Source organism: Schistocerca serialis, chromosome 11 (genome assembly GCF_023864345.2).
Source record: "Schistocerca serialis cubense isolate TAMUIC-IGC-003099 chromosome 11, iqSchSeri2.2, whole genome shotgun sequence".
NCBI classification, from domain to species: domain Eukaryota; kingdom Metazoa; phylum Arthropoda; class Insecta; order Orthoptera; family Acrididae; genus Schistocerca; species Schistocerca serialis.
The window spans coordinates 87095379-87122650 of NC_064648.1; the positions used below are offsets into that span (position 1 = coordinate 87095379).

General features: G+C 44.0%; 1 protein-coding gene across 1 annotated transcript in view; it reads right to left on the reverse strand.

Annotated features, from left to right (window-relative positions):
- Positions 1-27272, reverse strand: part of LOC126426481 (adenylate cyclase type 5-like) — an 858869-nt gene that overhangs the window by 73795 nt on the left and 757802 nt on the right. Inside the window, exons 17-19 of the mRNA XM_050088392.1 lie at positions 26805-27024; positions 14164-14295; positions 1347-1471 (exon numbers count right to left, since the gene is read on the reverse strand). Coding sequence (XP_049944349.1) covers positions 1347-1471; positions 14164-14295; positions 26805-27024 — 477 coding nt within the window. The remainder of the gene's footprint in view (positions 1-1346; positions 1472-14163; positions 14296-26804; positions 27025-27272) is intronic.

Sequence of the window (27272 nt, forward strand, 5' to 3'; positions counted from 1 at the left end):
TTTTCGTTTTTCCTCTTGGGAAGTGTTGCGAATGGCCATCATACTGTCGCTGGCTGTGATTTTTTATCTCTTGCAAACAGAAACCGGACTGTCGCCAAGTTTTTTTTTTTTTAAAATTGTGTGTCTACTATGTTACCTGTCTGATTCCTGTGTATTTTATTAACATTGCCAACCCCTTTGCTTTCTGTTTTAACTTTCCGCATTTTTTCGCCATTTTACACTTTGTCACCGTTTTATCGCCTGTTTCTTGTTTCTTTTCTTCTTCCGTTTTTAAAAAAGTATATAGTCTCTAGAGCAGCGTACTAAGCTACTGTCAGCCCGCCCCCTTCGGGGGGAATCGAAATACAATAAAGGAAAAAAAAAACCTCGCCAGTCGGTCAGTCGGGGTCAGTCTCTCGTCCCCACCTTGCTATTCTGTCTCTCGTCCGCATTTGTTAGGCAGTTAGTGTCTGTCTGTCGTTTGGAGTGCTAGTATGTCTGTCGTCGGATCAACCTTTAAAGCCGGCAAAATGAGAGTCTTTCCACTCCGCCAGTAAGAGAACTCAGCGAGTGGTCGCCCAGTCGGGGCTTAGTTCCTGCATCTGAGTCTGCGCGTTAGGCCGCCAGTCTGCTAGAGTTTGCTCAGGCAATGGTCATTGGCGGTTGGATCGATCGGTTGGTCGGTTGCGCACTGAGACACCAGATGACTTGTCCGCCTTGAGCGTTGGCGCATGTGAGGTCGCCACGTGATTCCAGTGGGCCGCGCCGTATAGTGAGGGGTAGTGGCTTCGCGGTCGACAAGAGAGCAACAGGAATCAACCCACGACATCAGTCTGGCCGGGGCGAGCCGCAACGCCGTGAGACGGGAGATCAGCGTGCCTTCCTGCGTGCGTTGAAGCGGCTGGCAGCGGACGGTTCGGGAGAGCGATTTGGGGTTGCTGCGCCAGATCTTCTCGAGAAATCGCAGTTTATTAGAAGTTAAGTGATTGGTGATATCTTGTTTGATTTACTCTTGTTAAATTCTACTTGTTTTCTTGGTGAGGTCACCAGCCGTTTTGCTTTGGGGTCGTCCCACCATTCTTCTCCGTTTGCCCACCAACATCACAATCATTTCAGTGTAATGCACTCTGATGAGCATTCTACCTGTCACACAGACCTGCAGCTTTTATCATTTTCATACCCACCAATGGTATGCCCCTATTTAAGATTCCAACCTTACTGTAAACGTGTCAGTCCAAATGGAGATGCTGATCTGTAGGGTCCACACCAGCGACCTGTATGTTCTGTAGCAGTACTCAGTCAGCCAGCACAAGGTTAGATCTGTCACAACCCACATCCCTGGCATCAGAAGCTACCACACCACTGACCTGTATCTTGTCGAGCACGCCTGTGGAGTCCATGCGGCTGGCCACGTTCACGGCATTCCCCCAGATGTCGTATTGGGGCTTGCGGGCTCCGATCACTCCAGCAACCACCGGGCCGATGTTGATGCCTGAAACACGTGCACCAAACCCAAAGTAGCTTTCGCTCTGACTCTTTTGCTAGACTAGAGAAGATGAGCCATACTTGTCAATGTAGGTAAAAAGGGGAGGCCACGACGCTGGGGGGTCACAGATTAGCGAAATGCCTTGTACATGCAATTTGGTAAGGTACCCAAAACCACTTTGCACCTCGACACTTCGAGCTGCAAACACAGGGGCACGACCCATTTGGCAGTTACCCTGCGTAGTGGTGAGACGTTGCTAACGCAGCAACCACCAATACTGTAGTTCCAAATTTTTCAAATATCACAGAATTTGCACTCCTACGACAAAAATTATGTTGGAGCGGGAGTCGAAACGTCGCTTCATACACGTTCGTCCAACGGCGCTACACCGCTAACCACATAACCACCATGAATTCGAACGTCCGCTAGCTGTGCACAGATACATAAGCCACATAACAGATGCGAAAAACTTCTCTTGAACTTTTCTAGGAATTGCCAGAGTAGTGCATCATACGGCTTGCACGTTATGTCGCTTTAATTGCCTATTAAAGGTCTACGGAGTTTGAAGTAAATCCGTGATCCCAAAGTCATGGCCTCCGCTCGTAAGTCAGTATCCATGTAGTGCTGTGCTGGCAGTCTAGATTGCGGTTGCCCGCAGTTCGTGGTCTTGTGGCTAGCGTTGCTGCCTCTGGATCACAGGGTCCCAGGTTAGATTCCCGGCCTGAATGGGGATTTTCTCTGCCCGGGGACTGGGTGTTTGTGTTGTCCTCATCATTTCATCATCATCGTCATTCGTGACAGTGGCTAAAAATTGGACTGTGTAGAAACTGGGACTTCGTATGGGCGCTCATGACCACGCAGTTGAACGCCCCACAAACCAAACATCATCATTAGAGTGCGGCTAGGTAGTTATCCAGTGAGTTACAGGTTTCATACATCATTTCAACGATTCTTTAATCCAAATGCGGCGGAACGAGTCAGTTTAGAGAAGATGTATACGTGATTACTGCCAGAACTAATGAACACATTATTTTATTAGTCCTACTCATGCAACTACACATAAGAACAAGGTGTTTTTTCTATATAACGTCTACGCCTCCATGACCACTCCGGAATTTACAATCAAGTGTCTGGCAGAGGGTTCATCGAACCACCTTCAAGTTACATCTCTACTGTTCCGCTCTCGAGAAGTTCGCGATAAAAACGAACACTTAAATCTTTCCGTGCGAACTCTGATTCCTCTTATTTTATTACAGTGACCATTTCTCCCTATGTAAGTGGACGCCTACAAAATATTTTCGCATTCGGAGGAGAAAGTTGCTCACTAAAATTTCATCAGAAGATCCTACCGCCACGAAAAACGCATCTGTTTAAATGATTACCACCCCAATTCGCGTATCATATCTGTGGTACTCTCTCCTCTGTTTCACGATGATACAAAACGAACTGCCCTTCTTTGAACTTCTTCGATGTCCTCCGTCAATCCTATCTGATGCGGATCCTGCACCGCACAGAAATACCCAGAAGAGGACGGACAAGTGTAGTGTAAGCAATCTCTTCGGTACACCTGTCTAAGTGCTCTGCAAGGAAAACGCAGTCTTTGGTATGCCTTCCCCACAATATATTGCATGTGACTGTTCCAATTTACGTTATTCGTAGCAATAATCCCTAAGTATTTAGTTGTATTCACATCCTTTAGATTTGTGTGATTTATTACGCAACCGAAATTTAGCGGATTCCTTTTAGCACTCATGTGGTTGAGTTCTCACTTTTCATTATTCACAGTCGACTGCCACTTTTCGCATCGTACAGATATCTTGTCTAAATGCTTTTGCAATTAGTTTTGATCATCTGATGACCTTACAGGACGGTAAATGACATAATCATCTGCAAATAATCTAAGATGAAGGTCAGATTGTATCCTAATTTGATTATGTAGATCAGGAACAGCAGAGGGCCTGTAACACTTCCTTGGGGAACGCCAGATATGACGTCTGTTTTACGCGATGAATTTCCGTCAGTTATTACGAACTGTGACCTTTCCGACAGGGAATCACGAATCCAGTCACACAACTGAGACGTTACTGCACAGGAACGCAATTTAATTAGAAGCCGTTTGTGAAGCATGGTGTCATAAGCCTTCTGGAAATCTAAAAATGTGGAACCCATTAGAAATTCCCTGTTGATAACACTCATTACTTTGTGTGAATAAAGGGCGAGCTGTATATCACGATAACGATATTTCCTGAATCCATGTTATTTGTTTGTCAATAAATCGTTATATTCATGGTAACTGATAATGTTGTAAACATAAATTCGTCCACGGAATAGAAGAAATTATCCAGGAGACGTGATTTGCGCTTACATTTAAATTTTGCTGTTATTTCCAATAATTATCCCTTTTTGGGAAATTTGTAACAGAGGATTACTAAGTGGAGATTGTTGAAGCAGAAGTAGCGTTTGCAGTTTTTGAAATGAAGTGTGTAGTTGGGTGGTAATCGTATGAGAATATGAGACGAGCATTAGCAGAAAGAGGCATAGAAACCAGAACAGCAGAAGAAACAGGAAGAGTAATTAAAACCAGAACTGGAATTGAAATGAAAATAGAAAAAAAAGATGAAAACAATATACGACATAAAAAGAGTAATCTACAATTACAAGAATAGAAACAAAACCAAGAACGGATAGAAACAGGAAAGAAAATACGACTGAAAACACTATTAGGAAGAGGAAAAGCAACACCAATAAACCCTAATAGGAATAAAGCCTGGAACAGAAATGAAAACAAAAGATGGAACGAGATATGAGAATAGAAATAGAAATTCTAAAGAAAATAGAAACTGACACAAGAATGTAAACTGAAATACGAACACAAGTAGGAACTAACGTAGGAAAATGAATATAGGGGATGTAAGGAAAGCAATAGCAAAAAATAGCGCGTGGTTAAGTATTCAATAATAGAACAAATAGGTTCTGTTAAACATGGATTGGCAAATATGCCGTTTCCAAGATAACTGCGAGTGTATGCATGTGAGCCACCATAGTGAAGTATTGTCCTGTTTACAATGCGTTCATCGCAAGAATAAATCTGATGTAAACATTACATAGTGTATTCTCCCGCATTCGTTAGAACCTCTTTGATTTTCGTTTCACGTGGAGCCGAAACCAAGCTCCCTGAAATACATTGAAGTACGATAATAAGGATATGTTTTATGCTGTGCGTTACTCGCACACAGACTCAGCGATGATACGGAGGGGCCGCTATACGGAAACATTTACTTTGACGGCATTGCCCAGCCATCTAGTCCAAATAAGCTCCACTGATGTAAGCAGCTGCAGTTAAGACGTAGAAAGAGACGAACACAGCAACAATATAGCTTCGAATGTCATTTTATTTTTAAACAGAATGAAACAATATATGCAAAGCTCTAGTAACATGCTTCCTAGGTGACCAAGCAGAAAACATAACGTGCTCTCCTTTCTTAGCTAACATAGTATTGTAATAAAGAACAACTTGAAAACAGCTACGTGTGATGTGAAAGTGTGTTGCAAGGATTTCATCCTGTAATTAAACACGATTTTCTCAAAAGCGGTTGAGACTTTCGTCTTGCTGTTTACGTCTGTTAAAGTCCTAGGCGTGTCCTGCACACCCTGTCAATATGAATCGAAACTGTGAGGGGAAGTTCGTACGGTCCCCAAGTAAGTGTGATGCTAATAACTGCTCATATGCTCTTTCTAGCAATAGTATTCACCTAACATTCTCGATGGGTTTATTAACTTTACTAACCATCTTACCCGCGATGAAAATTTGCTGTACACTCGCACGACTTAAAGAGGCTTCACACGCCTAGTTGTCGTAATTGAATGCAGATCATCTCGTAAATCTTGAGAAGAGTATACAGGGTGGTCCCTTGATAGTGACCGGGCCAAATATCTCACGAAATAAGCATCAAGCGGAAAAACTCCAAAGAACGAAACTCGTCTAGCTTGAAGGAGGAAACCAGATGGCGCTATGGTTGGCCCGCTAGATGGCGCTGCCATAGGTCAAACGGATATCAACTGCGTTTTTTTTTTAAATAGGAACCCCCATTTTTATTACATATTCGTGTAGTACGTAAAGAAATATGAATCTTTTAGTTGGACCACTTCTTTCGCTTTGTGATAGATGGCGCTGTAATAGTCACAAACGTGGTATCACGTAACATTCTGCCGGTATTTGCTTCGTGATGCATAACCCGAGTTAAAATGGACCGTTTACCTATTGCGGAAAAGGTCGATATCGTGTCGATGTATGGCTATTGTGATTACAATTCCCAACGGGCGTGTGCTATGTATGCTGCTCGGTATCCTGGACGACATCATCGAAGTGCCCCGACTGTTCGCCGGATAGTTACGTTATTTAAGGAATCAGGAAGTGTTGAGCCACATGTGAAACGTCAACCACGACCTGCAACAAATGATGATTCCCAAGTACGTGTTTTAGCTGCTGTCGTGGCTATCCGCACATCAGTAGCAGACAAATTGTGCGAGAATCGGGAATCTCAAAAACGTCGGTGTTGAGAATGCTACATCAACATCGATTGCAGCCGTACCATATTTCTATACACCAGGAATTGCATGTCGACGACTTTGAACGTCGTGTACAGTTCTGACACTGGGCACAAGAAAAATTACGGGCTGACGACAGATGTTTTGCACGCGTTCTATTTAGCGATGAAGCGTCATTCACCAACAGCGGTAACGTAAACCGGCATGATATGCACTATTGGGCAACGTAAAATCCAAGATGGCTGCCACAAGTGGAACATCAGCGACCTTGGCGGGTTAATGTATGGTGCGGCGTTATGGGAGGAAGGATAACTGGGCCCCATTTTATCGATGGCAATCTAAGTGGTGGAATGTATGCTAATTTGCTACGTAATGTTCTACCGATGATAGTACAAGATGTATCACTGAATGACAGAATGGCGATGTACTTCCAACATGATGGATGTCCAGCACATAGCTCGCTTGCGGCTGAAGCGGTATAGAATAACATATTTCATGACTGGTGGATTGGTCGTCGAAGTACCATACAGTGGCCCACACGTTCACCAGATCTGACGTCCACGGATTTCTTTCTGTGGGGAAAGTTTAAGGATGTATGCTATCAGATTTAAAAACAGCCGACCCGTTGCAAAGGATAAAGTAATCTTTACCTAGGTTTCGATAAGTTTAAACCTATCTTCTTCAGAAGTCGGCACTATTATATTAACATGGCGTAATACGTCGTTGCCATTTTTACAAACGTCTCCGTAGCTCCATTAGTCAAAATCAGATTATTTATCTGACAACCCTACTCTTAGGGCAATATCTGATTTTGACTAATGGAGCTACGGAGACGTTTGTAAAAGTGGCAACGACGTATTACGCCATGTTAATATAATAGTGCCGACTTCTGAAGAAGACAGGTTTAAACTTATCGAAACCTAGGTAAAGATTACTTTATCCTTTGCAACGGGTCGGCTGTTTTTAAATCTAATTACGTGGAACCCTTGCTGTTACGCAGCTATGTTTAAAATAATATATGCTATCGTTATCCACCGACAACGCCTGACAACCTGCGTCAGCGCATTGTCAATGCATGTGCGAACATAACGGAAGGCGAACTACTCGCTGTTGAGAGGAATGTCTTTACACGTATTGCCAAATGCATTGAGGTTGACGGACATCATTTTTAGCATTTATTGCATTAATGTGGTATTTAGAGGTATTCACGCTGTAACAGCATGCGTTCTCAGAAATGATGAGTTCACAAAGGTACATTTATGACATTGGAACAACTGAAATAAAATGTTCAAACGTACCTACGTTCTGTATTTTAATTTACAAAACTTACCTTTTACCAACTGTTCTTCCAAAATTGTGAGCCATATGTCTGTGACTATTACAGCGCCATCTATCACAAAGTGTAAAACGTGGTCCAACTAAAACATTCATATTTCTTTACGTACTACACGAATATGTAATTAAAAATGGGGGTTCCTATTTTAAAAAGCGCAGTTGATATCCGTTTGACCTATGACAGCGCCATCTAGCGGACCAACCATAGCGCCATCTGGTTTCCCCCTTCAAGCTAGACCAGTATATAAAATAAATAAATAAAATAAAATATTAATTATTAATTATGTATGATAGTGATTGTATGTAATTAATATTTGCTTATCTGGAACGTGGACGTTTAATTATTCGGTATCAGACGCTTGACAATGGCTTTTTCGTAAATGTAATGTTATTCGTAGTTGACCGTGAAATAAGACTCAAATAATCGGACTTCGTATTTAAATCGTTTCCAAAGACTGCTGCGGTAGGTGCGGACTCAAATCTAAACCTCAATATTAGGATAATTTGCCAGCCATGTCAATACGTCGTACAGAGGTGACTGTCTACTAAACATAGAAAGTTTACACAGTTAGTTAAATCAGATATATTCAACGAGTAAACCTACAGTTAAATAATTCTACTTACTTTCATAAATATAAATTCTTTACAGAATCGAGTGCCTAGTAAGATTGCAACTCGCAGTGTTCTTATATAACATCAAATATGGCGGTGTGCCAGTCAATGAAATATACGTGCTTCCCGCACCACTTGTCCAAGACCTCTCCTCTTAAAGAAACATAAGAGTATCGTAATTGTGTTTTTGTTTTATCAGCGACACAGCGCTGCAGTTCTGTGCCATAGGCTTTATTTATTTGTCACAGATTAATTATTTAATTAAGATTTCGCGTTTCCGAGGAAACTCACGCACGGCATGCAAATGTGCCTTTATAAGTATCGTTCTTTGTAGTTTTTTCGTTTGATGCTTATTTCGTGAGATATTTGGCCCGGTCACCATCAATGGACCACCCTGAATACTTTGCCGCTGCAATTCGTCAATCGCGTCACTGCCATTAGTGTACACTTCACTTTTGAGGTGAGCTGAGACAAAGGATCCCAGGGGACTGCGGCAAGGTGGCGTTGCCGACTGAGGCACAGGATCTCTTCGACTTGTTCACCTCGGACCACATCAGTGCTGGCTCATCACGCGTGAAGTACGTCCCCTAACCGTGGGATGTGGCTGAAATTTCAATCCATATACGGAAAGCCTTCCAAATTCGTCTGTACTAACTATAATGGTAGCTCATGCCGTAGTCAGTGGCGACTTGTAACCACTGCTTGTGGACGAGTTTCCTCTGGAGTGTTTTCGCCGCTACTGTCATACACACGGTCCAGTCACATTAATTCGGCCACCGCCTGTGTTCAGCGCCAACGTGCAATAGCCACTCACAGGCTGCAGGTGACAGCAGCAGCTGTGGAGGGTATATAAAACGTGTTGAGCAATGTCGAAAGCAGTGCAATCTCGTCGTAATGTGGAAACGGAGCGATTTAGCTGGCATTCAAAAGGGCATCATCTCGCCTTTCTGGCCAAGGGTGGAAGTATTTCCGCAACGGTTTGTCATCGACGTTGACATATACTGTGCATGACAAAGCGGCTCTATCCAAAAGGGTGCCAAGGCAACTGCGATACACCACGGGCCATAGTTGACAGGGCTGAACTACCACAGTGGAGGTGTGTGCCGGCGAACAGACATGCAGAATGTTGAGCATCTGATGGCCCAGATGAACCGAAGGGCTGCCTACAGCGTCTCCTCAACGACTGTTCAGTGAACGTTGCTGTGTACGGGCCTCCGCGTTAGGCACCTGGTTCGTACCCCCGTGCTGACTGCTCTTCATCAGCGATGAAGGCCTAAACTTTCACACCAGTACTGCAACTGGGCAAGCGACAGGTGGCCTCTTCAGATGAATCGTGTTTTACGCTCCATCAGACGGAGGGCTGTTGGTGTGGAAGTACATGCAACAATCGTCAGAAGTGTCCAGGACGTAGGAGGGAACGTTATGGTCTTGGAGCTGTTTTCGTGGAATCCCCTGGGTGATCTCATCGTTATGGAAGGCACAATAGATCAACACAAGTATGCATCTATCCTAGAGCACCGTACCCACCCATACATGCAGTTGTTTTTCCTCGGCAAGATGGTATCTACCAGCAGGACAACACAATGTGTCACACAGCTCATAGTGTATCTGCGTGTTTCGAAGAGCTCCAGGATGCGCTTACCGTGCTCCCCTGACCACTGAACTGCCCTGACTCAAACCCAATCGACAATGACGATGATGTTTCCAGAATGATATTTTCACTCCGCAGCGGAGTGTGCGCTGATATGAAACTTCCTGGCAGATTAAAACTGTGTGCCGGACCGAGACTCGAACTCGGGACCTTTGCATTTCGCGGGCAAGTGCTCTACCAACTGAGCTACCCAAGCACGACTCACGCCCCGTCCTCACAGCTCTACTTCTGCCAGTACCTCGCCTCATACCTTCCAAACTTTACAGAAGCTCTCCTGCGAACCCTGCAGAACTAGCACTCCTGGAAGAAAGGATATTGCGGAGACATGGTTTAGCCACAGCTTGGGGGATGTTTCCAGAATGAGATTTTCACTCTGTAGCGGAGTGTGCGCTGATATGAAACTTCCTGGCAGATTAAAACTGTGTGCCCGACCGAGACTCGAACTCGAGACCTTTGCCTTTCGTGGGCAAATGCTCTCCCAACTGAGTTTCATGACGATGTTTGCTTTTGGGGGCGCTCAACTGCGCGGTCATCAGCGCCCATACAAAGTCCAATCTAGCCACTGTCACGAATGATAATGATGGTGATCATGATGATGATGACGATGAAATGATAACACAGAAACGTAGACCCTGATCATAGAAAATCCCCAACCTGGCAAGTAATTGAACCCGGGACCCCATAATCCAGAGGCCGCAACGCTAGCCACTAGACCACGAGCTGCAAAACCAATCGAGACTCTGTGGGGCGAAGTTGACTGGGCTGTTCGCAGCATGGAGCCTCAAGCGAGAAACTTGGAGCAGCTGGCTACGGCACTGAAATCGGCACGTTACATCCTTCACGCTACCTTCCGGAACCTCACTTCCTGCACGTCTCACAGCAGTCCACTCTGCAAAAGGTGTCTACTGAAGCTTTCGAAATGTGCGCACATTAATGTGAGTGGACAGTGCACTTTTACCCACACTAGTTTTCCTGTTACTTATGACGCAACCTGTGTACAGGAAAATAGGTAGGAATAGATTAGAAAAGAGTGGAACATTAGTAAAACAGAATACGAATGTTGTTTTCCCGTTCCGTCGCGAGCCACAGCGAATTAGAAAAATGTTTTATTTGCAACATTTAACTACACCTGCCAGCTGTTTCTCTACGTAGTCCCCACTCTAACTAAGACATTTGTTGCAGCTTGGCACAAACTTTCCAATACCCTCATCTCATCACAGAAAGCTGCATGAAATCAGAGGAAATCCCTCAGCAGGCTTTTCACACTCACCCAGACAGACCACTGATCTAGGCATCTTTATGTGCTCACTGTGTGCACAGAACTGAAAAGTGACATGATGCAATCGACAGACATACCAGTGATACTGCGCAAAACATCCAAAGTGTGATTTTAATTCCGCGGCTGATCGGAGGTTTCAAAAAGTAGCCCACACACATTAAAACATTTTTGATCCCGTTTAACAGTTGCAATATTATGTCGTTAACTTTGTCTGGATTTAAAGTAAACATGAGTACAAGAGCGAGGTCAAAGTTTGTAGGTGTAGCAACCTGAGACTGTTTTTCTGAGGCCCATTTAACATTCTCTTTGGGAGTAGATCCCGTACCAGAAGGCCTGTAATCCAAGCGCTTTGGCAGGTTCAGTCTCTTCTTTAAACTAAGAAAGTTTTCCAGACATAAACATGATATCAAATTCGGCTAATAGGACAGATTCTTCATACCCACTCCATCTTCCCAATGGGATAATAAATAGTGTCTCAATCCCCTCACAGCCATGTTCCATCAGTGCTGAATGAATACTAGTACCCCTCTTATGTGGGCTCCATGAGCTGTACATGAAGTGGAATGGGTAAAAATCAAATACCTCTCATAGCTGCGCTGTGTTTGGCAACGAACAGGTATCGGCATCCCCCCCCCCCCTCCCCTCAGGTGAACTTCACTCAGCGTTGAATGGATAACAATAATCCACCCCCTCCTTGGAGGCAGGTTCCGCTCAGCATTGTACATGTACCAACCCCCTGTAGGTGGTCTATTTTCGGCATTGAATGGGTATGAATACCGTCCCATAGGTGGCATAGCTGCTTGATGCATCAGTCCATTCCCCTGTTCCCCTGATAGCGTGGCAGGTGATGTATATAGGTTTTCACCAGTTATTTCACAAAGAACAGTGCAATAGCACATATCACCAGTGTGTCTGTTACAAAATTACCAGGAGAACACAAAGTTATGGGGTGTGTTCTCGCGTTGTTCTGCTTGAAATAACCGCGCATAATTTCGTTATTGTCAGTTCGGGATGTGTCTTCGGATTGTACTGCATGAAATTACCGCAGATAATTTCGTTAATTGTTAGTTCTCTCAAAAAAGGTTGCAGTGTATTACTCATGTACGTATTATATCTATCATGCGAAACCCAATCTGCACTTTCACACATGACATCCTGAAAACCACGGATCAGGGCTAATAAGTAGATTCAGCATTTCTTGACTTCCGTTAATGTCGAACAAGCCGTTTGTTTCCCTGATACACTGAATTATTCACGAAGGATTTATCCGAATGGGGCTGAAATCGGTAGATGTGATGCAGAGGTACAGACAAACAAATGTTTACAATTTCAGAAAAATTGGATTATTTATTCAAGAGAAAGAGCTTCACAAATTCAGAAAGTCAATAAGGCATTGGTCAACTTCTGGTCCTCATGCAAGCAGTTACTGGGCTTGGCATTGCCTCACACTGATTGACACATTTGTTGAATGTCCTCCTGAGGAATACCCTTCCACATTCTGTCCGACTGGTGCATTATATCGTCAATATCCCCAGCTCGTTGGAGGGTCCTACACTTAATGATCCAAACGTTCTCAATTGGGGAGAGATCCAGCTACCTTGTTGGCCAAGAACGAAAACAAGCAGCGGAAGCACTTGTCGTGTTCGGGCAGTCATTATCTTGCTGAAATGCAAGCTCAGGATGGCGTGACATGAAGGCAATAAAACGTGGCGTAGAATATCGTCGACGTACCGCTGAGGTTTAAGGTGCCTCGGATGACAGTTAAAGGATCTTGCTATGAAATGAAATGGCATCCCAGACCATCACTTCTGGGTCGGGCTGTATGGTGGCTGATAGGCTGGTATACCACCGCTGTCTGTGGCCCCTCCAGACACGTCTTTGCTAATCATCAGGGCCTGGAATCTCGTTGTCTGGAGGGGAATTACGAGTCCCGCTTCGAACTGAGCACCAGTGATCAGTGAAGACTTGTCTGGAGATGGCCCAGACAGCGCTGGGATACCAAGCAGACTGTCACCTGTCATACAGTACGACAACCGGAAGTGATGGTGTGGAGTTTCATTTCATTTCGTTGCAGGACCCATTTGGATGTTATCAGTGGCACCCTTCAGTACAGTGGTACCCCGTTCTGTTGCCCTTCATGGCAAGTCGTCCTGGGCTCGCATTTTAGCAAATGGTTCAAAATGGCTCTGAGCACTATGGGACTTAACTTCTGAGGTCATCAGTCCCCTAGAACTTAGAACTACTTAAACCTAACTAACCTAAGGGCATCACACACATCCATGCCCGAGGCAGGATTCGGACCTGCGACCGTAGCGGTCGCGCGGTTCCAGACAGTAGCGCCTAGAACTACTCGGTCACCCCGGCCGGCGCATTTTAGCAACAGAATATCCATCTGCACATCGTGAGAGTTTGTACTGCTTGTCTTCTTGCCCAGTAAACTCTACCTTGGCCAGCAAGATCGTCAGATGTCTTCCCAACCAGGTCGGGACAGTGATGATCTAGCGCGTAGCTGGACAAAATGTGGCATGATATCCCTAAGGCCCTAAGGAGACATCCAACAACTCTATCAATCAATGTCAAGCCGAATAACTGCTTGCGTAAGGGCTAGAGGTGGACCAAAGCGTTATTGACTTGACGAATTTCTCACTCTCCTTCTCTTGAATAAACTATCAATTTTTCCTTAAATTGTATTCATTTGAATGTCTGTACATGTGCGTCGCATCTATTGACTTCCGTCCCGTTCGAATAATTCGTTCGTGATACGTCGTGTTTGTTTTTCTTTTTTATTTCTTAGAATGTACATATTAGAACTACTGTCTCACTTCTGTACATATTGTAGACAGCCTTTTGCTCCCTGTGTTTCATCCCGTTTATCCTCTGAAATTTAAAAAGGCTAGAGCAGAAACCATTGTCAAAGACTTGTTCTGGATCTTCAAATCATATAAATTTAAGGTTACCTTTCTTCAACTTACAGTATATTCTATGAAAAGTCGTAGTGCCAGTATTACGTTGAGTGTTCCTGTATTCCTCCAGCATCCAAACTCATCTTCCCCGAGATTGGCTTGTACCAGTCTCTCCATTCTTCCGTAGCTAATTCGTGTTATATAGCAGCCACAAGCAGCCACGACTCACGACACCTGTTTTATTTGGCTGACTGACTACCTCTTCAGCCGGGCAGTATTTACGGGACAGACGCACCGCCAGTAAGGCGCCAGCAGCAGCATTAACATTTTTTTCTGGCTATTACAGCAAAATTTGGACCGACAGACTTACCGATACGGATGCGGAAGTTGTTGAAGGAGTGTTCGTTGACGTACGCGAGCTGCTCTCGGATCCTGAGGGCGTAGTCCGCCATGGCCGAAACGTGCCGGTAGCCCTTCAGGTCGCACATGCTCTTCGTAAGCCCTGGAACCGAAAACAAAGAGTCACACTGAAGTTGCCGCACGCTCTGCGGCGGTGCAACCGGCTAACAATTCGGGTGCATCGATGCTGGCGAATTGCGTCGTTTTTTAAGACATATCAATATAAAGAGCGGATGGTACTTCAGCAGAAGAACCACAGGAGGTTTTGAACAGATGGCAAGAATATATTGAATGTTTGTTTAAGGGGGAGGAAATACAAAGCGAAATTAATGTCGAAGAGGAGCAATATGTGCCAGAAGATGGAAAGGGATTCACCATCTTGGAAGTAGAAGTAGAAAAGGCGCTGAAGGAGATGAAGAATAGGAAAGCATGTGGAATTGATGATTTTCCAGCAGAACTGTGGAAGAGTCTGGGAAACAAGGCAAGAAAAGAAATAGTCTACCATGGTAATGAGATATATGACAAAGGGGAATGGCCTGAGGACTTCCTTGCAACAGTTATGGTACGAATAGAGAAAAAGAGAAACACTAAAAAATGTGAGGCGCGTAGGATCATCAGTCTAATTTCTCATGCAGCTAAAGTGTTGCTGAAAGTGTTGAAAAGAAGGCTATATGGCCAGCTGGATAGAGGGATTGCAGAGGAGCGGTTCGGATATAGAAGAGGAAAAGGAACAAGAGATGCTATTGGCCTGTAAAGAACTATAGGGGAAACATATATGGAAAAAGGTAGAGAAATCTTTGCTATTTTTATAGATTTAGAAAAGGTTTTTGACAGAGTTCAGTGGAACAAGCTGATGGATATTTTGAAGAGGAAAGGAGTAGATTGGAAAGAGAGACGACTGGTACAGAGTCTATATTTACACCAGAAAGTAAGGATAAGGATTGGAAATGAAATGTCAGAAGGAAGCAGCATTTGACGAGGTGACAGACAAGGTTGTTGCCTTTCCCCACTGTTGTTTTACACATACTTTGAAGAGATTATTGCGAAGGGCTTAAATGGGAAAAGAGGAATATGTACTGATGGAAAGAGAATAGAATGTGTAAGATTTGCTGATGACATGGTATTAGTGGCAGGAAGTGAGCGGATGTAAATAGCATGCTGAAAGATCTGAATGAAGCTTGTGTGGAATATGGGATGCAAATAAACACAGCAAAAACAAAGAGTATGGTCATCAGTACAAGATGCAGACTGTCCAATATTAAAATAGGACTATCTACCATTAGCCAAGTAAGTGCATTTGGATATCTTGGAAGCACAGTAACTGAAGACTTGAGATGTCACCAGGAGGTAAAAACTCGAATTGCCATAGCAAAGGAGGCATTCAACAGAAAGAGGAGACTGTTATGTGGCAAATTAGATAAAGGACTAAGGAAAAGGATTGGCAAATGGTTTCTCTGGAGTGTGGCACTATATGGTGCAGGAACATGGATGGTGAGACGAGAGGATGAAAAAACGTTAGAAGCATTTCAGATGTGGATGTGGAGAAGACGGGAGAGGAGAAGCTGGATGGGAAGAGTGAGTAATGAAAGAGTATTGGAAAGGGTTGGTGAGAGAAGATGTCTGCTAAAGGTTATACGAGAAAGGAAGGAGAACTCGTTGGGAAATTCTTTGAGAAGGGAGTGCTTGCTAGCAGATGCTTTGCAAGGACTGCTTTGTGGGAGAAGACTGAGGGGAAGAAGTAGGTACGAGGTGATAGACGACATAAAGAGAAGAGGAAATAATGCGGACCTGAAGAGGATGGCAGAAGACTGGACAGCCTGAAGAACTACCATGTTGAAACCTGCCCCTTGGCAGAACAGTAAAGATGATTAAGGCGCGGTTCTCCCTTAAAAATGTCAAAAAATCGATTTCTTTCTTACTGCATTTTTTGAAAGGTATATGTGTCTAGACTGTTGGGATGAAAAGGTTTTTCAATTACTGCATTACAAAAGTTTCTATAGCCTGTTGTTGAAAGCAGTGTCACGGCCGCCGAGGGAGCTCTCAGCCAGAGAGTGCCGGCTCAGGTAGAAAACTTGTCACGCCGTGACGCACGGTCACAAAATGTGCGAGCATGCAGATTCGCCAAAAAATCTGACCAACAACGTGTGCAGACTGCCCAGTTCAGCATATCCGGCTCAGCCATCTCGAGTTTTCTGGCCAAGAAGAACGAGGGAACTTCTCTCCAGGAACAATTCGACTTAGAGGAAGGGTAGATTTACGACCCTGGAATTTCAGATTAAACGTAAGTAAGGAAAACAGTTTGTTGGTGAAATTTTGGTCAAAATGGGTCAAAACATAATTTTTGGTCCGCCATATTGGATTAGCCGTTTTGAAATTTGAAAATCTAATCCCTGATTTGTGTTCAGCGACATCAGAAATATATAATAACAAGTAGCTTTATGAAAATTGAGCTGTCAATACATATAAAAGTTTCCCTTTAAACTTTACACAGGTAACTCTCGAGAGACGATTTCTCAAAACTGCGTTCAGCATAAAATAAAGACGGTTCCACCTATTAACTTCTAACTTTGATCCCCAAAAAGTAAACACTTTTCTTGAGAGATTATACCTAAAATATATGAAACTGGGTAATATTAACCATTTTTTGTAAGAGTATAAAGAGTGAAACAGACTCCCAAAAATCGAACTCAAAGTTCGAGTTAGCACCACATCGCTAAATTTGAGGTTATTTCATTGTGGTTAGGTATAAGCTCCCATAAATTTAATGTGGTATCGACTGACGTTATCCATTTTTGATTTCGGACAACTCCTGAGGAGCTAAACTACACGCAGTCTGCATGCTTCATACTCGCAGGCCCTTGATCAGACCATAATTACAGGCTCCATTTTGTCTTTTTTTTTACTGAAAAGCAAAAGCAAAGTTAAAAGTATAATCAATCATAGCTCCAAAACAGATCCTTTGTCTGTCTTTTCATTGTTTAAAAAAAATTCCCAGCTTTGCCTATTTTTTGCTCATTTGAATAAGAACCTCGCCTTAAGACACAACCTCTTACATCTATGTGTATGCTTCTCAAGGTACCTTACGGTGTGTGGTGGAGGGTACTTCTAGTGCAATTATTATTCTGTCCTGCGCTGTCCTTGTTCTATTGACGAATGGTGCGTGGGGAAAACAATGGACGGTTAGTCTCTGTACTGCCTCTAACTCCTCTCACCTTCACGTGGGGGCTATTTCGCGAGACAGACGGGCCAAAAAACAAAAAATAAAAAAAAAAACCATGAGAAATGCAGAAGGCACAAAACCTGGACTGTGAAGCACTGGAAGAAAGTATTCTGGTCAGATGAGTCTTGTTGCACACTGTCTCCAACTTCTGGCCAACTTTGCATGCCACGAGTCAAAGACGGGGGAGGGGGGGGGGGGGAGGAAGCGGCTGCGGTGATAATTGGGGCAGCCGTATCATGGTATTCCAGGGGCCCCATGAATACACAGCAAGGTCTCGTTATTGGCAAGCATTCTGCGATCATTTTGGCTGAAGAGGTCCATCTCATGGCACAATGTCGGTTCCCAAATGATGACACTGCGTTGCAAGGCTACAGGGCCCCAGTTCACACAGCTTGCGTTGTGTAGGTGTGGTCTCGTGAGTTCGAGAATGAACTGTCACACATCCTCCTGTCCACCACACGATCACCTGATCCCGATATTACTGAGCCTCTGTAGTCCATTTTGGAGAGAAGGTTGTGCGATCGCTACCCACCTCCTTTGTCGTTACCGGAACGTGCCTCTATTTTGCAGGGAGAACAGTATAAGATTCCCTTGAAAACCATGCAGAACTTGTATTTATCCATTACGAGACGACTCGAAGCTGTCTTGAATGCCAACTACGGCGTATTAGGCAAGGTAATGGGCTGTGTTTTTTGGTGTTTTCATATCTTTGTCCTACCCTGTATGTGGGACGAAGTATTACTCTGTCAGCCTAAAAGTTTTAGACGCTGGAGTAAGAAAAAAAAATTGAGAAAAGCTCAGACGGGGGTTTTACTGCTCCAAGTATTCTATGTAGTCTCTGTCAGTTCAAGGGGGGAGGAAGAGATTAATGTTTAACGTCCCGTCGACAATGAGGTCATCAGAGACGGAGCACAAGCTCGGATTAGGGAAGGATGGGGAAGGAAAACGGCCGTGCCCTTGCGGAGGAACCATCCCGGCATTTGCCTTAAGCAATTTAGGGATGTTGCAGAAAACCTAAATCACGACGGCCGGACGTGGGTTCGAAGCGTCTCCTCCCAAATACGAGTCCACTGCACTAACCCACTCGCTCTGTCAGCGAGCACGTTCGTACGACCACCTTGGAACCGTCAGGAAAGCCCTTCTTTCGGATATTATTCAATTCGCAGGTTGCCTTCGTTCGAATGTTGGTTATGTCGTCAACATATTGACGTTCCACTCGAATTTTTATTTCTGGAAGCAAGAAAAATTCACTCGGTACGAAATCGGATGCACATGAAGGTCCGTTGAGAAATGAGACTTGTTTTAAGTGTTCCCCGCCTGAATCGGTGGAAACGGAACCTTTACAGCATAGCTTTGCTGTCTGTCTGTGTGTCCCACTGTTAACAGCCCTTTGTCTCGGGAACGGAGAGATGTATCGAGTTGTAATATATGGCACATTTTAAGGTCTATGGATCATTGGCAATGTAAAAATGTGAAGTGTCTAAGGCGACGCGGTAAAAAGTCACGGTCGTATATGTCACATATTTTGATACTCGCAAATTCGTTCATCAAAACCTAACGTGTACTTGCCCTTGACGTAGAAGCATGAAAATTGGTAAAAAGCAAAGTTTCGCAATATAAGTAAAGAAAGAAAAAGTCAGAAAATTCCGACTTCGAACTTGAAATTAAAATATTCTCGCAATTCTCGGTATAACTGGGACCGATACCTTGGCAGTATCACCGTCGATAACAGGCGAAAATCTTCTCAAACCTCTGTTCACGAAATGGATAAACTGTCTATATACACAATGAAGTCCGCATGGAAGACTCAGTGCGCGAGTCTTGTTCGCACAGTGTGTCCAGATTTTTCATCAGATACCGCACTATAGCTGCACACGTCCGAGCCGGCGTGCTGTCGTGAAGCAAGGAGAACTCCCTCCCCTTCAACTGTTGCTGACGACGCCGCTGAATCTTCTTGCAGAATCGACCCGTGACAGCTAAGAAATACAGGAAATTTACAGCGGTGCAGTCGGGAATGCAGTCCCTGTGGGTAATGTCTCGAGCATCAAACAAAGCGACTGGCGTTGTCTTCACTTTCGATTTTGTCATTCGGACATGCTTCGGTCTTGGCGAGACTTCGGAGACACATTCTGCACTTTGTCGTTTTGAGATAGGTTCGAATTGATAACACGAATCTCATTTGATCCATTATAAATGGTTTTTGAAAGCCAGCGACTGTGAAAACAATAGGTTGGTTCATAAATAAATCTTCTGCTATCAGCCACGATTTTCTTTATTTACTTTTCGCACGACGCGTTTCGGGAAATAATTCCCATCTTCAAGTGCGTTTTTTGTGTGTATTACGCCATTCCTATTGATGTCGTCAATGTGCGAGAGTCTGCTTCATTTCGCTGACTTTTAAGTTTTCTAGTGGTTCATTTGTTTATATAAGATATTTTCGATGTTTAAAGTGTACAGTCATTCCCTTGCAGGTCTTTCGGCTACTCGCCAGTTATCTGGCGCTGCGGTCTTTCTGTAGAATATTCTGCGTATACTTTCACGCAGCGTTCTGCCTTTATCCATTACATCAGTTATTTAAGCCGTAGACGATAATGGCCTTACACTGAGGCGACAGAAGTGACGGGACAGCGATATGCACATATACAGATGGCGGTAGTATCGCGTACGCAGCGAATAAAAGGGTAGTTCATTGGTGGAGCTGTCTCTGCCCCCCCCCCCCCCCAAATTCTATAAGTCCCTCCAGATCCTTGAGCGTCATGCACTCCGCCTCGTGTTCCATATACACCTCCCGTCCCCCACGCGGATCCTCTATGACCTCATTCCTTTCCCCTATCCGCTCCTATTACTCGAACATATCCACTACACCTCCCGCCGGCTTGATCCCCCTCACCCCCTGGTTGCTCCTCTCCTCTCCCATCCCCGCCCCCCTGCCACGTCTTCACTGTTGTGTCCCCCCTACCCTCCATCTCTACATCCTTCATTTCCTTTCCCAAGGTGGCTTCCATCAACTCCCCTCCCGGATGATGCCCTCTCTCCATCCATTTATCCCTCCTATCAACTCTGATCCTCACTCCCCCTCCTTTCCTCTGTCCTTTTCCCAGGCTCCCTCTCCCCCCCCCCTCCATCCTCTTTTTTTCCCAACCTCCCCTCTCTCTGCCCCCTTTCGCATTTCCCTCCTCTGCCTCTTCTCGTTCCCTCTCGCGTCTGCCCTGCCCCTCTGCCCCCTTATGAGTACTCTCCCTCCTTCGTTCCCCCCTTTTCGTTTTTTCCTCTCCTCCCTCCTTGTTTTTCCCCTCCCCCAGGTCCCCCCCCCCCCATCTGCTTTTGGCTCGGGAGTGTCATCTTTGTGCCACCATTTTCGTGCAGTGTTTTACAGTGAGTGTTTTTACAGTGAGTGTTCCGTGTTGTGTCTTTTGGGAAGTGTTGCGAACGGCCATCATACTGTCGCTGGGTGTGATTTTTTTACCTGTTGTGAACAGAAACCAGACTGCCGCCATGTTTTTTTTTTTTTTAATTGTGTGTCTCCTATGTTACTTGTTTGATTCCTGTGTATTTTATTAACGTTGCCAACCCCTTTTGCTTCCTGTTTTAACTTTCGGCATTTTTCTGCCATTTTCACCTTAAGTCGCCGTTTTATCACCTGTTTTTCTTGTTTCTTTCTTCTTCCGTTTTTAAAAAAGTCTGTAGGCTGTAGAGCAGCGTATTAAGCTGCTGCCAACCCCCCCTTCGGGGGGAATTGAAAATCAATAAAGAAAAAGAAAAGTGGAGCTGCCACTTGCACTAAGGTGATTCACATGATAAAGTTTATGGCCTCACGACGTGAATTAACAGACTTCAGCTAAGCATAGGACATTCGCTTTCGGAAATCGTTAGTGCTTTCAATATTTCGAGATGTACAGTGTATAAAGTGTACCGAGAATACCAAATTTCAGGTAGTACGTCTCACCACGACCGACATAATGCCCGAGAGCCTTCACTTTACGGCCGAGAGCAACAGAGTTCGCCTATAATTGTCAGTGCTAACAGACAAGCAACACTGCGTGAAATAACCGCAGAAATCAATGTGGCACGTACGACAAATGTATCTGTTAGAACAGTGCGGCGAAGTGTGGCGTTAATGGGCCACGGCAACAGACGACCGACGCGAATGCTTTTGCTAACAGCACGCATCGCCTCATCTGGGCTCGTGACCATACCGGCTGGACCAAAGGCGACTGGCAAATCAGATACATATCAGTCTGGGTTGGTAGGAGCTGATGGTATGGTTCGAGAGTGATGCAGGCCCCATGATTCAGCTTGTCAACAAGGTAGTGTACAACAAGCTGATGTGAGCTAGATATGGTATGCACTGTCTCTACATGGAACAGCCTACAAACACCAGACAGGGCTTCGTGGACCAATGATACCGACCAGCCTTAGTCATTAGGTGTCGCCGGATGCAGATATGGTGCCGCTACTTCTCAGTCAAGTAGCTCCTCAATTGGCTTCACAAGCCTGAGTGGAACCCCGCTCGCCAACAGCACTCGGCAGATCAGTACGAGGAAGCCCTAGATCACTTAACTTCGGTGATCTCAGGGGAACAGCGTTATCACTGCGGCAGGTCCGCTGGCCATGAAATGCACTTGGTCCTGATTGTGTTCGGCTACTTCGAGACCATTTCCTGACATTCGTGGACTTTATGTTCCCAAAGAACGATGGATGACATGTCACTGGGCCGTAGTTGTTCACGATTGGTTTGGAGAGCATTCTGGGCAATTCGAGAGAATGATCTGACCACTTAGATCGCCCAACATGAATTCCATCCAACATTTATGGTACATAATCAAGAGGTCAGTTGGTGCACAAAATCCTGCACTGGCAAGACCTTCAGAATTCCGGATGCCTATGGAGACAACATGTACCTAATTTTCTGCATCGGACTTCCAACAACTTGTTGAGCCCATGCCACGACCATTTGTTGCATTACGCCGGGTAAAAGGGTGTCTGAAAGGATACATACACCTTAGTGTATAGTATGTCCTATCAGTACTTCCGAAATTACATTTACGTTGATCAGTTTTGCTCCTTTACGAATAACGTGTTGAGTTCTGCCTGCAAGGAAGTCTTGAATATAGTTACAAATCTAGTCCGACACTCGGTAAGTTCGCATTGTGCCTACTGGGCAACTGTATCGAACACCTACCCGAAGTCAGGGAACGCGGTATCTACCTCGGCACCGGTATCTGCTGCCTTTTGGGTGTCATGGAGGAACGGACCTAACTGCGTTTCACAATACCATTGGTTACGGACTCCGTGTCGATTCCTGCAGAGGAAACACCGATTTTGCACAACTGAGCTCACCCTGTTCGTCCACGAGAACCAGAAGTCGGCAGATACCGGCGCCGAGGTCGATGTACTGTTATTTGGCTTTCGGAAGGTGTTCGATACAGTTGCCATCTAATCCACAGTAGCAGACCAGCTGTGACACTGGACTGAAGAGTTTCTAGCAAAGAGAGCACAGCATGATGTTCTGAACGGAGAGAAATCTTCAGATGTAAAAGCGACATTGGGCGACCGAGTGAGGTGGCGCAGTGGTTAGCCGCTGGACTCGCATTCGGAAGGACGACGGTTCCAACCCGCGTCTGGCCTCCCTCATTTAGGTTCTCTGTGATTTCTCCAAATCGCTCCAGGCAAATGCCGGCCGTCATGGTTGCTCCGAAAGGGCACGGCCGACTCCCTTCCCCATCCTTGACACCTCGCTGTTTGGTCCCCTCCCCCAAATCAACCAACCAACCAGTATTGGGCGCACCCCAAAGGAGTGTTACAGTAGCACTAACCTAGAACTCTGTGCTTCGCTCCGGTAGACTAAGGTGTGCACAGATTTCTTTGTTTTTATTTAAGATTTCGTGTGTTGTTACGCCTGTTACTCATGTGTAGATCTACACACTGTGCGGAAAGTATACAAACTCAACGCAAACTAACCTGTAGATAGGGCGTTAAAATTTAATAAAGCATCTATATCTCCATCTGCATGGATAGTCTGTAAATCACACTTAAGTGTCAGGCAGAGTGTTTGTTTAACCCCCTTCACAATAATTCTCTATTATTCTACTCTCCAAAAGCGCGCAGAAAAAAAACGAACGTCTGTATCTTCCCGTTCGACCTCTGATCTTCGCTTATTTTAGTATTATGATCGTTTCTCCCTGTGTAGAAAAGAGTCAACAAAACATTTTCGCATTCGGAGGAGAAAGTTGGTGATTGAAATTTCCGTCGTAACGAGAAACGCCTTTCTTTTAATAATGTTCACCTCAAATCCTCATCGTGTCCGTGACGCTCCCTCCCCTATTTCGCGATGATACAAAACATGCGGCTCTTCTTTGAACTTTCTCGATTTGGTAAGGATCCCACACATCGCAGCAGTACTCCAAAAGAGGGCGGTCAAGCGTAGTGTAGGCAGTCTCTGTAGTAATCTGATGCATCCTCTATGTGTTCTGCCAGTAAAACGCAGTCTTTGGATCGCTTTCACCACAACATTTTACATGTGTTCTTTCCAACGTAAGTTGTTCGTAATTGTAATTCCTAGGCATTTAGGTGAATTTATAGCGTTTAGATTTGGTTCATTTATCGTGTAACCGAAGTTTAACGGATTATTTTTAGGACTCACGTGGATGAGGGTTAATTGCCAATTTTCGCACCGAATAGGTATCTTTTCTAAATCGTTTTCCAATTTGTTTATCTTCTCATGGTTTTTCTAGACATGAACGACAGCATCATCTGCAACAATAAGAACTGAAAATTAAAAAAACAATTAATTATATTTATACATTCTTCCACACATTGTCCACGTGCGAATCAACAATCTAGAAACACCGTCCCTGGTCATGACAAACGGATATTCCTGTGGATGGAATCATATTTAAACGTGGCATCAGTAATGATTAATTTGCGTAGTAATTGCAACAAAAATAATTTTGTAAAGATATTTTAGGGCTACTAAAAAACTGACGTGTTATAGATCCGTTTCTTTTCCTGTGTAATTATGACAAAGTCGTTATGTCGTGGTGATACATTTCTTTGATTTAGTTCACAAACTGCAACATCTTTTAAACTTTTCTGATTAATCGAGGCCATAGTGGCATGATCTTTCCCGGATGTACTTCTGACGAAAAAGCTGTCCTGGTAGTCGGAGTTGGAGGTGTTTGTTAATTCTGCCTTTTGAGATCATGCGGTAATATTTCCACAGAAAGTTTCATCTGCTAACACATTTTTTTTTCTACCGGAGAAAAAATACCGATTTCCATTTAAATATGTTTAATATACCGAAATCCCCTATTACATTTGCTCAGAGATTGAATTTTCAAAAACATTGAAACACGTACTTCTTTTTATCTCTAACCGATAAGGTAACTACAAAGTTTCATAAATTTAACTTTAAAAATGCTTTCATAACGAAATATTTTCACAAAACTTTCCTTTCCCTATTTCCTCCCCCTCCCCCTAAGGGATTGAATTTCCAAAACCACTGACACACATATTTCTTTATTCATAACCGAGAAGTCAAATACGATTTTTCATAGCTGTGACTTTAAAAGCTTTAGCAGTTAAAGTCACGTGATAGCGAAATGCAAATATACATATGGCGGCAGTATCCCGTACAGAAGGTATAAAAGTGCGATGCATTGGCAAATCTGTCATTTGTACTCGTTGTGACCCTAGTGAAAACATTTCCGACGTGACTATGGCCGCAGGGCGGGAGTTAACAGACTTTGAACGCAGAATGGTAGTTACAGACAGACACATGGGAAAATTTGCATTTCGGGAATCTATACGGTGACGTAGGTTAAGGTCGAAAGAATCACGCCTTGCCACCATTCACCCTAGTGAGCCTTAGTTTGCTAGAACCAGACAAAAAAGACTGGTTGCATAGTGTAATGGTTAAGGTACTGACCTCTCATATGAACGTTTGTTGGTTCAAATCTCGTAAGTTACGTTAAATGTTTTTTTAATTTTTAATCTTTATCCAAATGAACTTGATCGTTATTTTATTCAATTAATATGTTTACCCATAGTTTATTTTTTCTATTCCTCTGTTACTTTAATCAACGTTTTAACTACTTCAATTGCTGTTAATTTTCTTCCTGCCATTCTTTTTACAATTGGAACCTTCGTCCTTGCGAATTTAATTATTTTTATGTATCTGTCATAATGTTTAAACATTTGAAAATGCCGATCTGTCGGTTAAAAAACAAAAGACGAAATGATCCATTTATACTGACTGTGCAGTGATGTCAAGAATATATATTTCGTGTGGCCGATCGGTTCTAGGCGGTCTAGTCCGGAACCACGCTGCTGCTGCGGTCACAGGTTCGAATCCAGCCTCGAGCATGGATGTGTGGATGTGTGTGATGTTCCTAGGTTAGTTAAGTTTAAGTAGTTCTACGTGTAGGGGACTGAAGACCTCAGATGTTAAGTCCCATAGTGCTTAGAGCCATTTGATATATTTCGTTACAAGATGTATATCTTCGTGCATGGCAATCATCAGACAAACATTTAAAAGATATTCTAGAACTGTGGACAAAATACCACGGATGGTGATTTAATGAAAACAAGGTTCATAAGTAAAATGAAATTCAAGAAAAATGAAAAATAGAAATAAAGAATGCAATAACATTGATGAAAGTATAAGGTGCAAAAATAGAAACAATTAAATCGGAGTTAATACATAACAGTAGTCAAAATCACATGTTCACGGATTACATGTGGGAAAAGACTGACAGCAAGATAATTGAGAGCAGATGATGTATTTCATACGATGACTAATAGGACTTCACAAAGGAATAGTAAAAAATATATTTAAACCGATTGATTGTATAAATATAATGATCGAAGTCATCTTGATATAGATATAAAAATACAAAAAATTGAAAGTATTCAACAAGACTGGAACCCACACCATTTTGCGTATGAGGCCAGTACATTAAACCTTATTCTACGGAACCAATCTGTAAATTTTTACTATTTTTAAACATATAGAGCATCACGTGAAATTTCGAAATTATTTCGTCAATTATTCGCAGACAAGAGGCCACCAGGGCGAATAGCTGCAGGATGTGATTCCTTGGTCCTTAACCTACATCACCACACAGATGGTTTCAAAAAGCCGATCCCACCGCTATCTCACATTTGGACATGTTAAACACAATAAGTGCACATAGAAGGGGTACATGGATTCTTCTCCAAGGGATGGGACGGCGGAAGCAGGCAGTTTTAAAAATATCTCTGGGAATGGCATTCCATTTTAATTAGGATCTCTGTACACGTATACCAATCCATATCTGGCGTTGCACGGTTGCTCGGCGCCGAGAAGGGAAGGAGTAAGGAAGGTAGGAAGGGTTTCAGCCGAGCCGACCAACCTGAGGCGGCCATGTAGGTGGCGCCGGTGGTCTTGATCTTCTCGACGCACTGGAAGCGCTCCTCGGACAGCAGCTCGTCGAAGTCGGCGATGATCTCGTTGAGCAGCCGCAGGCACTCGACGCCCTCGTTGTTCGCCTCCAGCTCGACGTAGAACTCGGAGAAGTTGGGGATGGTTGCGAACATGACGCACACCGACTCGCACTGCTCGTGGTACAGGTCCTACAGACATACATACACACTGGTGGGGGTTTCCACATGTGGTGCAATGGAACGAATGCTTGCTTGATCAAGAGTACTGCGACACCTGTTAGCGGACAAAATATGACGGGTGTGAACCCTCCTCCTTTATGACGGCTTAAATTGTGCTGGGGACACTTTTGGTGAAGTATCTGAATGTCTGTGGAAGAATGGCAGCCCATCCGTCCTCAAGAGTCGAAACAAGAAAAGGTAGTGATGGTGGACCCTGA